The sequence below is a fragment of the Microcaecilia unicolor genome, chromosome 2 (assembly GCF_901765095.1).
Source record: "Microcaecilia unicolor chromosome 2, aMicUni1.1, whole genome shotgun sequence".
Classification (NCBI taxonomy): domain Eukaryota; kingdom Metazoa; phylum Chordata; class Amphibia; order Gymnophiona; family Siphonopidae; genus Microcaecilia; species Microcaecilia unicolor.
The window spans coordinates 143,993,181-144,005,453 of record NC_044032.1 but is presented as its reverse complement, the minus strand read 5'-3'; the positions used below and the strand labels follow the sequence as shown (position 1 = coordinate 144,005,453).

At 42.4% G+C, this 12,273-nt stretch overlaps 1 protein-coding gene across 3 annotated transcripts in view; it reads right to left on the bottom strand.

Annotated features, from left to right (window-relative positions):
- The window catches only part of POLR3G (RNA polymerase III subunit G), a 65,907-nt gene that overhangs the window by 27,476 nt on the left and 26,158 nt on the right, over positions 1-12,273 (bottom strand). For all 3 annotated transcript variants that reach the window (XM_030193380.1, XM_030193379.1, XM_030193381.1), the window contains one exon: positions 1,144-1,197. In XM_030193380.1, the coding sequence (XP_030049240.1) occupies positions 1,144-1,197 (54 nt within the window). The remainder of the gene's footprint in view (positions 1-1,143; positions 1,198-12,273) is intronic.

Genomic DNA, 12,273 nt, shown 5'->3' with positions numbered 1-12,273 from the left:
CGTCGATACCGGGTTATGCTAGTGTTCTATAAATGGCGCCCAGTGACCATTATAGAAAAGGCTCTCATTACATGGCACAGGGTGTCTACATGGAGGAGTGGCCTAGTGGTTAGAGTGGTGGGTTCGATTCCCACTGCAGGCACAGGCAGCTCCTTGTGACTCTGGGCAAGTCACTTAACCCTCCATTGCCCCAGGTACAAATAAGTACCTAAGCCGCATTGAGCCTGCCATTTGAGTGGGAAAGCGCGGGGTACAAATAAAAAAAAATGCAGAGTCATATTTAGGATGCCCAAAAGAGAGGGACTTGGGGGAGGTGGGATCTATCCGATGACCTTCAGGTGGCAAAACAGAGAAAGAAAAAGTGTTGGCAAAAGCCGGAAGGATGCTGGGTGCATAGGGAGAACACTAGCCCAGCAGGGTAAAAAAAAAAAAAAAAAAACAGAAGGTGATAGTGTCTCTCTCGGTCTGTGATGAAACCTCATTTGGAGTACTGTGTACAATTCTAGAGACCATATCTTCAAAAAGATATAAACAGGATAGGGTGGCTACTAAAATGATAAGCAGTCATCAATAAAACATATGGGGACAAACAAATCTATCAATACCTATACTTGAAAGAAAGACAGGCAACATGAGATATAATAGAAATGTTTAAACACCTCTGAAAGAAAGTTCTGGAAACAAGGGAACCTAGGATGAAGGTGAAAAGGGACAGACTCAGGAGTAATTTAATGAAATACTTCTTTAAAGAAAGGATGGTGGATGTATGGAATGGTCTCACAATGGAGGTGGTGGAGACTAGGGCTATATATGAATTCAAGAAAGCATGAAGAGGCATAGGAGAGAGGAGGATATTAGAGATTAATAGCTGGTATGGATGGCAGACTAGACAACCTTATCTGCTGTCATTGTCTATGTTTCTATTGTTGCTTTCTTTGGAAAATGTATTATGAGATTCCTGTCATTTGACAACCTTTTTCAAAACCATGCCAAAGATAGTGGCAAAATGTTTTAAGCAAACATTTATATATATATTTGTTCTCTCTCATTTCTTTGGAAACCAGCACTTTTCCATGTATGTTAGTACTAAAGAAGTTGTCACCTCACATGTACTACAATAGGAGGTAAAAAGGCAAACATTACCTTTTAATTTTTTCTTTTTTCTCGGCTTCATCTCTCTTGGAAGTCTGCGCCAATCTGCAGGAGAACATTCCAGAAACAATATTAAACCATATTTTCTTCTCTAACAATAAAGCTTGTTAATGATTACATTTTCCCAGAAAAATTGTAAAGCTCCTCCAACTAACCCTTTAAAACAGTAAGACAAAGCAGCATTTCAGAAAAATGTTATCTGAACTTTGGCATCTACAAAAAAATTTCAAAAAGGTGACCATAACAGCTACTATAACATCAGCCAGTGTTACCCATTCAAGAACAGGAAACCCAGTAGGAACAAGGTAACCCTTTTCCAGTGGCCTTGGAAGACCAAAGAGTAATGAAGGGGAGTGCTTTACTGTAGCCTAATTTGCTACTCCTAGTCAGCTATCACCTCTGTTCTCCTTTCATGGAGAACTGGCAGGGGAAAAGGAGAGAAAAAGAGTGGCATGGTTCAATGTATCTTTGATCCTCTCTATTGAACAGTTGCATTCAAAATTAGGTAAATTAAGTTGCAAGGTGGAGGGGCGTTTTATCAATACATTTTTACCAAAAACCATGCCTCCTCCTTGTGTATTTAGCCAGAAGGCACAATTTTCCATTAGGGTGCTTTACATTTTATTGAGGAATAAACATTTCATATAAGTTAGTGTGTGTGCAACTTCAGATGCCTAAGTTCTAAGACTGTAATTTATGAGTAACATTTCAGTTTACCATGCTGAACTATTCATCAGTGTACCATGTATTAAGATAATATGTATGAACAGCCACATACAGGTGTTTTTGCTAATATCAAGGCCACATTAGTGTTTTCTCAGTGAATCAGCTATATTTGACACATGTTTGGATGGTGAAGGGCACACCAGAAAATAAAAAGGTTACAGAGCGGGGTGGGGAGAAGTGTATGGGAGGGGCAGTCACATGTTCTAATCTGTGGTGCTTTTCTCTTTCTATAGCTGTCCCAGGAACTACAAAGGAAACTGGTGTGGAAAAGTCCAGAAAGGAAGGACGGAAAAGATTAGAGAGGAGCCTTGGAAGAAAACAGCTTATGGTTAAAGAAAGAAACTTATCTAGCCACACAGGGGACAGTTCTATAACTAGGCACTCCTGTTAACTGCCCCAATGCTGCCCATTGGTATGCTTAAAAGTTAAGCACCTAGGGTGGTGGTCACGTGATGCAGTTGGAGCAATAGCCACGCTTTTGTGCTGCTCCGCGGACCCTGCTCGCCCCCGGCGCCCTGCGAACTAAACTGACCTCAAAAATAACAAACTAATCCCGTTAAAGTGTTGCGGAAGGTGTATGGACCCATTCCTCGTTCCCATGCCGCTTGGAAGTACAAGGAAGAGCTCGAAGAACGAAAAAGAAAAGCTCCCGGTAGCGAGCGGCGAACCCAAGATGGCGGCCGCATCGCCGCGAGGCGAGGCCGAATTTACCGCCAGACAGCTCGCGCAATTGGTAACGGCGGTGAGCACAGCGCTGGAACCCCGATTTCTTACATTAGAGGGGAAGCTGGAGAAATTGGATGGCCGGTTGGGTGAGATTGCCAGCAGAACCGCGGAGGTGGAAAAGAGAGTCTCCGAATTTGAAGAGACTTGGCAACAACAGGAACCAGAACTTTCCAACCTCAAGAAACGCCTGGCTGCCCAAGAGGAGAAACTGGATGAACTGGAGAACAGAGCCAGACGATGTAATCTTAGACTGGTGGGCCTACCCGAAACAATTCCTGATAAAAATCTGGGCACATTGCTTGAAAGCTGGCTTTCTAAAGAATTTGCTCTCTCAGACAGCAGAGGCCCACTATGCATTGAAAGAGCCCACAGGCTGGGGAAACCACGCCAAAATGGATCAAAACCCAGAGCAGTAATTATGAAAGTTCACAACTATATTCATAAAGAAGAAATTTTACAGGGCTTCCGTCAGAAAAGAGATTCCCTAACCTACGCGGGTGCCCAAATCCGCATATTTCAAGATTACTCAGCCAACATACAAGAAAGAAGAAGAAGATTTCACCCGGTGTGTACAGCTTTGATTGAACAAAACACCAGATTTATGCTACTTTACCCTGCTACATTAAAAATCATGAAAAACGGGAAATGGATATCCTTTGCATCAGAACACTCAGCATTGCAATATATTAACCAAGAACTGAAAAGCCAGGAAGCACCGGCTTGATCCGGTTTTGGACATGTGGTGGTGAGCATAACTTGTGATTGATTGAACTGTCCTGACGGGATAAACAATGATGTAAAGACATTATACATAGAGGTTATAACTTTATAAGCCTAATTGTAACATTGAGGGGCCTGGGGGTGAGCGGGGAACCGGCATGCTGTGACTCTGCCTAGATGGGGCTATCCCTCTCGAGGCAATTTTGGGAACAAGGGGGGAGGAAAGGGGTTTAGATATAGGGAGGGAGGGAAGGAGGGGGTGGGTGAAGATGGTAGGGAAATGATAGGAGTGGGGATATGTAGCAAAATTGAGGGGAGGTTCTTAATAATGTCTGTTCTTGCATATGGAGTGTTAGAGACAATGCAAGTTCTCCCACACATTAAATCACACTTTAAATTATACACCCTCCGGGGGAGGCTGGGCTCCCGGAGGGCTACCTTGATGATATTTTTAATAGTCTCAATGAAACAAAGCAAAGATTAGTCGATCTGGACTTAAAATATTATCATGGAATGTTTCAGGTATTACATCACCGGTAAAACGATATAAAATCCTAACCCAGATAAAGCGGCAAGGTATAGACATTGCCTGCTTACAGGAAACAAAGTTGTCAGACACAGAACATAAAAAACTCTGTCAACAATGGGTGGGTGAAAGCCACTTCTCCTCTTCGGGTAATAGAAAGAGCGGGGTAGTAATACTCATTCGTAAGGGACTACCTTGTACAACCAAATTAATCCACAGAGACACTGAGGGACGAATTGTATTTTTACAGATAAACTACCAAGGGCAAAAGTTTTACACCTGTGCAATATATGCCCCAAATGCTTATAGCCAAAATTTTTTCCAAACTCTTATAGCATTAGGACTGAAACATAATGATGCCCCCTGGATATGGGCGGGAGACTTCAATCAAGTACTAGATCCGAGTCTGGATAGATCCTCACCCACGGCTATTCCAGGGTTGGGTAAAGGGAAAGGGATACCAGCGCTCTGTAATCATCTCCAATTAATTGATCCGTGGCGTGCCCTCCATCCTACCACAAAGGACTATACACATCAATCTAAAGTACACTCTTCCTGGTCTAGAATTGATTATATACTGATTTCACAATCCTGGTTCTTTAAAGTCCAGAAAGCCAATATTGGCCCTATGGAAATATCGGACCATAACATGATCTGGGTGGAAATCAACGTAGGTGGGAGTGGTGGAGAGGGTAACAAATGGAGATTCCCGGCATATCTGTATCAGGATAAACAACTGCTGGCTCACCTGCAAGAAAAATGGCAATTATACGAAGATACAAACCTGATATCATGTGACTCACCTATAACATATTGGGAAGCTTCTAAGGCGGTTATGAGGGGAGAAGTAATAGCATTTCAGTGTGCTAGGAAAAAGCGCCTGGCGGCCGGGATACTACGCTCAGAAACAGTATATGTAAAGGCCAAGAGGAAATACCTGAGTAACCCAACAATAGCCAATAGAGACTCAATGTCAGCAGCCCTAGTAGCATTAAACTCACTGATACATGAGCAAGCAAAGAAATAATTTATTTTTGTTACATTTGTACCCCGCGCTTTCCCACTCATGGCAGGCTCAATGCGGCTTACATGGGGCAATGGAGGGTTAAGTGACTTGCCCAGAGTCACAAGGAGCTGCCTGTGCCTGAAGTGGGAATCAAACTCAGTTCCCCAGGACCAAAGTCCACCACCCTAACCACTAGGCCACTCCTCACAGCTAAATTTTCAGCGATTTGGGAATAAATCTGGGAAACTATTGGCAAGGGTAGCAAAGGCAACCACTGTACAGCGATTTATCCCAGTGATTGAAAACTCTAAGGGAGACAAACTTAACCAATTACAAGACATAGTAAATACGTTCTATGAACACTTTACACAGATGTATACTCCCAAAAATAGGATCCAAGGCCCCCTGACTAAAGATTATTTAGAAGATGCAAAAATGCCACGATTGCCAGAAGAAGCCCGTCAAATATTATCTGCGCCCCTACAAACACAAGAAGTACTTAAAGTAATAAAAGCCTTACAAATAGGATCAGCACCAGGATTGGACGGCTTCTCCAATGAATATTATAAAATGCTGACACCACAACTGTGCGGAGCGTTGGCGGACTATTTAGATGCAGTGGTTGCTAGGGGATCCTTTTCGCCCAGAGAGAACAAAGCGTTGATTACCTTAATTCCCAAGCCGGGTAAACCTAAAGATCAAGTAGAATCCTATAGACCCATCTCCCTTATAAATGTTGATGTCAAGATCCTGTCCCGAATACTGGCAAATAGACTGATGTATCACATACCAATGTTGATCGGAGAACACCAGGTGGGGTTTGTTAAGGGCCGTCAGGCGGTTCAACAGGTACGGAAAGCCCTCTTAGCAGTGGCGTATGGGCAGGCTACAGGAAATCCTCTCTTATTGGTTAGCCTAGATGCAGCCAAAGCGTTTGATAAAGTTAACTGGGATTACATGTTTCAGGTACTTGAACACACGGGTTTGGATGGCTGGTTTTTAGATGCCACGAAAACACTATACAAAAACACCACAGCCCAAATATTAATAAATGGCACCAGATCTAAACCCTTTAGAGTAGAGAGCGGCACCAGGCAGGGATGCCCTTTATCCCTTCTATTGTTCCTTTTATACTTAGAGCCACTTTTGCGCACAATGCTACTAGACCCGGACATACAGGGAGTCACTCTACACGGGACATTAATAAAAACACTGGCCTTTGCTGACGATATGCTCCTTACAGTTACTCAACCGAAGACCTCAGTCCAACGCTTACTAGAAGTCATAGACGAATTTGGGTTCTACTCAGGGTTACAATTAAATTTGCAAAAAATCACTGGCCCTTTCAGTACAGGAAACAGTGCAAAAGGAGTGGGAGGGACCTTTCCCCTTTCAATGGGCAGTGAGCACGCTCAAATACCTAGGGGTTAATGTACCGAGGGATTTAACAAATCTGTACAAAGAAAATATAGACCCCTTGAAGAGACATACAAAGAAGCTCTGCAGGGATGGCAGGGCCTACCTCTGTCTTTGAGAGGAAGAATCACCATGTATAACATGTTTATTTTTCCCAAATGGACATACATCTTCCAGATGATTCCTGCTATATTGGGATATAAAGAGGAGAGGTGGCTACATAAAACCCTTACAACATTCTTGTGGCAGGGAAAACGTGCACGCATTGGATTACATAAACTTATGAGACCGTGTCTAAAAGGGGGGTTGGGGCTACTTGACTTAAAACTTATACCAATCGCCTGTAATTTGAGGCACTTATCGGACTGGTTTCGCTCAAGGGAGTTTTTCTCTTGCACGAAAGTGGAAACCTTGCTGATGGCCCCAATGGGATTTGCTTACTGGCTACATGCCCCATCAGAAGAACTCCCAAACTTGGGCCCATATAGATTTCTACTGAACCCTTTGCGGAAAACATGGAAATGGTTGAGTAAGAAAAACAAATGGAACAGTGTGGTGTCTCCACTACTACCCATTAAAGGAAACCTAGCATTCCCAGAGGGGGGGAAATCTGCTTTGTTTAGGAAATGGGAGATTTGTAATATTAAATACTTATTTCAGGTGGTGTCTGAGACAGGGACTATTAAAACATTCCAGGCCCTGTGCACAGAATTCGGACTTGGACAGAAAGACTATTTTCAATATATGCAGCTCAAACATTACATACGAACATTGCCTGCATTGGCTCTTACTCAGCAAGTATGGGAATCCATGAGTGAGATGCTGGGCCTGGAAGCACAGTTAAAAGTACCGCTTAAGTACTTCCACCATCATCTAAGAGATTTACAGAGGACACTTGATTACACGCAGGTGTCACAACAATGGCATCAGGAGTTGCGTTGGAAACCGGACCCAGAACAGATCAAACTGTGCTTAATGGGTGTGTATCGGGTGACAGAGAATGTGACTTGGCAGGAAATGCACTACAAATTTATCATGAGACTGTACATATCACCACACAGGGCTTATAAGGCGACCCTGAGAACAACAGACGACTGCCCAAAATGTGGAACTGTGGGAGCCTCTCTGGGGCATATGTTTTGGTATTGCTCAAAAGTGACCCCCTTCTGGATAAAACTGGGATAACAAGTATCGCAAATGTGGAACATACACTGGCAACCAACGCCAGGACAGCTATTTGATGTCTATAGGATTCGTGGCAAGTCTCCGGAGGGACTTAAAGAGTTCCTGAAAAGAGTAGTCCTAATGGGCAAACGTACCATACTACAATTGTGGTTACAACCAGACTCACCTGGAACACCGCAATGGCGAGGAGCCATGATGCAATGCTGCATGCTAGAAAAGTAAAAAGTGGGAGACTTAGCCTCGAAAAAGGGAGACCAGTTCTGTAAAGTCTGGCTCCCGTTTTGGGACACTCTGACACCCGTTGCGAGAAGCAAGATATTGAACTGTTAACAGAACCAGTAGTGGGAAAGAGTTGAGGGTGGGGATAGAGAGGGGGGGGAGTTGGGGGAAGAGGGAAAAAAAATTATAAGCTTGATGACATCTCTCATGTATTGTTCGAATTTTTTTGATGTAATGTGTTCAAGTGTTATCAATAAAAAATTGATATGGAAAAAAAAAAGTTAAGCACCTATTTACAACAGGGGAATGGCAGGTGTAAATTGGTGGGCTTAAGTGCAACATGAAATGCACGTAACATGTCCTACTCATGCGCTATGTGAATGACCCCCCCCCCCCCCCCCCAATGCAATTAAATGCTAAAGCACTTCCATGCTTCCTTGTAGACTAGTGTGTAGTTCATTTTCACATATTCAATGCCACTTTTTTGTACACACACGTGTTATAGGATTGTTTTTATAGAGGGCAATTCTAAAAGGAGTGCCTGTTTGAGGCCTAATCTATAAAAGTAGGTGCCTACTTTCCGTTTATATAGGATACTAACATAAATGGGTATAAAAGCACTATGGAAAAGTTACCTGATAACTTCCTTTCCTTTAGTCTTATCAGACCAGTCAGCTGTGTCTGTCTACCAGTGGATGGAGATGGAGAATGAAAATAGTTCTCAAGTGATTCACCCCTTAAAGACTCTCCTCCATGGTCCTCTGATTGCGGGGTGTCCCCTGATTGCGGGGTGTCCCAGGGCTCCCACCTCTCCCCCATTCTACTCAATGTAATGGTGTCACCTTTTGGTAGCAGGCTTGAATCTGCAGGATTTAATACCTTCATATATGCAGATGACATCACTATATACTTACCATTTAATAAATCAATCTCTGAAATTTTGATTCAAATCACATCTGGACTCGACCTTAAGGAATCTTGGGCATCTGAGTTCAAACTTAAACTTAACAGAGATAAAACCAACTTCCTGGTCATACCAATCCATTTGATTCTACTCCTTTCAATTCCTTTTCTATTAATCAAATATCCTATCCCATCAAATCCACATTAAAGATTCTAGGTGTAACTGCTGAGCAGCAGCTTACATTTGAGCAACATGCAAACAAGGTCATCTCCAAATCATTCTCGACCCTCTGGAAGCTTAAACACATCAGGCCTTACTTCCCCATCTGGTATCCTCAGACTCCTTGTTCAATCCTTAGTTCTCTCCCATGTAATTTCCCAGATCACCCCAGGACACTTTTTAAAAATCAGCGTTACATTGCCCACCCTCCAATCTTCAAGTACTATGGACAATTTTAATGACAAGTTACATATTATTTATTTATTTTTAACATTTGTATCCCACATTTTCCCACCTATTTGCAGGCTGAATGTGGCTAACATAGATCATTAAATGGTGAATATCAGTTCCAGAGCAGAAAAATACATAGTTAAGGTAGAGGATACAAAGTGAACTTGGTTACAGGAAAGAAAGTTTGTCTTATAATAAGAATTGAAAGGTATTAGGTTAACTCTGTTCGTGAAAGATTGACTTGAACAATTAGGAATATTAAAACTACAAATCAAGATACTTTAGCAAAAAGCAATTAAAGCTTAATGAATACATTTGCATAGGTACAAACAGCAGATCTGCAATTTCATGCTTGAGTTCTTTGAGTACTCTTGGATATATACCATCTGGTCCAAGTAATTTACTACCCTTTAATTTGTTGATTCGACTCAGTATGTCTTCCAGGTTCACCTAGATTTCTTTCCGCTCCTCCGCATCATCACCTTTGAAACTCACTTCTGATACAGGTAGATCCCTTACATCTTCTTCCATGAAGACTGAAGCAAAGAATTCATTCAGTTTCTCTGCTATGACCTTGTGTTCCCTGAGTGCCCTGTTAATATATGGAACATGCTGGACATGAACCATAGAACTATAGAACCATAGAACAGGCTTACAAATGTAGCCTGCTTAGTTGTGTGTTGAGCTAGGCCTCACTAAAGGTAAAAAATACAGTCACGGAGATGCCAGTTACCAAGTGTGACATATGTTCCCATAAGTGCTTGCACAGCAAGTGGAAAGAGGAACTAACTGCAGAATGCTGAGAAACAGAGATATGATTTACTGAAAACTGATTTATAGCTTTTGCTGATGTAAGGGGAGATTTTGGTGGTAAGAAAAAAAGCAGAACTATGATTACTGGCATATAATGTTGCAAATGAGAATGACCTTGATTATGGTACTTATATTAGGCAATACTTTATAATAAAGAAGAGCACAGGTCTGAACCATAAGGTAAGGCCCAAACAGGCTAAGAATGACAAGACTGACATCCGTGTGACCCATAATCTCATGATCTGATAAGAACAGTCTAGCGTGCAAAAACGGGCTTACAAAAAGGAAGAAAAGGAGCAAGTCAGCTTGAACAGGATAATGTGGTTTAGCCAGTTTGATGTAAGGGAAAACAGATGGTCAAAAGGAGAAGCTAGATAATTCTTTTTGAGGAAGATGAAAAAGGCAGGCCTAATGACATGTATCCCATAGACTCAATGTTAAGTTTGCCATATATAAGTGATTGTATTTCCTACTTCTGTGGAGATGTTGGACGCAGACAGCATTTCTATGCAGCAGTGTCTCTTTCCACAGAAGTAGGACCTGTTAGGAATGAACAAGCCAGATACCTGAGTGTGTTTAAAAAGGAACAGAAACACAAACAACATTAGTGCACTGAAATAACTGAAATAAAACAAGAACAGGTTCATCAAATACAGGCTCTTCTATAGGAAATGTTGGTGGTTTGATGGTCCTGTGGTCCAGTAGGTATCTCATAGATCTCAGAGATATACATCAGTGCCATAGAACAGCTGCTTTTTCTTTTCTTTTTTTAAACAGGAGCTTATGTCAAAGAAGGCACCTCCAACTCAACTGAAACCCAGGAATTAAACTAGGTCAAGAAAATAAGCCCAGGAGGGTACCCCCAACTCAACAAACACAGCAGAGAAACTGGTTCAGAAGCCAAATAGGCACCCCCAACTCAACTAAGACTCAGCATAAAACAGGCTCAGGAGCAAAAAAACCCAAAAGGGTAAAGAGCAACAGAAACTAGTTAGAAACCAGGTCAGGAGCAGGGCTGTTAGTCAATTATCCATCTGCTTGGGAGACAGAGAAATACTAACCATTCTATGCTGCATGATACCCTTAAAGGAAGAATCACTTGAGAACTAGTTTCATTCTCTGTCTCTCTCCATTGGTCTGGACTTGTCTGACAGGATGCTTAGGAAGGGGACAATTCTATAAAAGGCTCCAAAATTGTCAAAATGCAGCATGCTGAGTGTACATTCTATAATGCTATCTAGACACCCAGGTTCTATTACAGAATACTAGTGTAAGTTGGCATTTATGCACTAACGTTTAGGCATGTCCACTTATGCCAAGTCTACACACCTAAATGAAGCACTTTAGCATGTAAATGACAGTATTTTCTATTACTTTGTTCAGCTCATTCTTATTGTACACTGCCTTGCATGACGTTCTTCAAAAAGGCAGTAAATACATCCTAATGAATAAAAATTCCCACACACTTACAGTATGATGAGTAAAATGGCTGACATTCGCACTGGTAAATGATTTGTACTGACCACTAAATTCTATATAGTGCAACCTAAGTTGCGCTTGTAAATCAGATTGTATTCTGTATTGCACATGCAACTTAACTGGCTTAACAAGCCAATCAGCACCGATAATTGCCACTTAAGCAATTATTGCCACTAATTGGCTTTAATTAGAATCTACACGCACAATTTTCTAAGCATATACTATGAAGTGATGTAAGTAAATTATAAGATGTGGATCTGAAAAGGGGCATGGCCATAGCATGAATGGGGTCGTGGGCATTCTTAGAATTTATGGCAACGCTATAGAATATGCCCGTTCCGCATATAACTTAAGCGTTGGCATTTACACCAGGGTTTAGTTGTTGAAAATGGCTGCGACTAAATACAGTCGCAGGAAACAGGCACTGGGTATATTCTATAAACTACACCTAAATTTAGGCAACCTATATAATAAAAAGCACCTCCTACTTTCTGAAGCTGACTCCGTGAAAGTGAAGCCTTGAAGCATTCGTGCTCCTGCTATATCCATCCCCTGAATTGACGTCACGTATTTCCGTGTTCGTCACAAACAGCAGTGACCAATCACTGGAAGGGAATGCTGCAGGAGTTGCCAGGCTACGGAACACCACGTCACACGCATGAGGGTGTCGCCGTCCCTCCCTTGCCCCCTCCCTTCCAGTTCCAGGCCCCCTCCCTCAAAATTTTAAAAGTCATCTTCACTTACCAAGTCGGGGTTACGGCAGCAGCGGTAAAAGGTGTGCAGGCTCGGCCCTTCTCTCTCTCTCAGCTCTGGTCCTGCCCTTGCGGAAACAGGAAAGAGGGCGGGACCAGAGCTGAGAGAGAGAGAAGGGCCGAGCCTGCACGCCTTTTACCGCTGCTGATGGCCGCCGTAACCCCAACTTGGTAAGTGATGATGAGTTCTAAAGTTCGG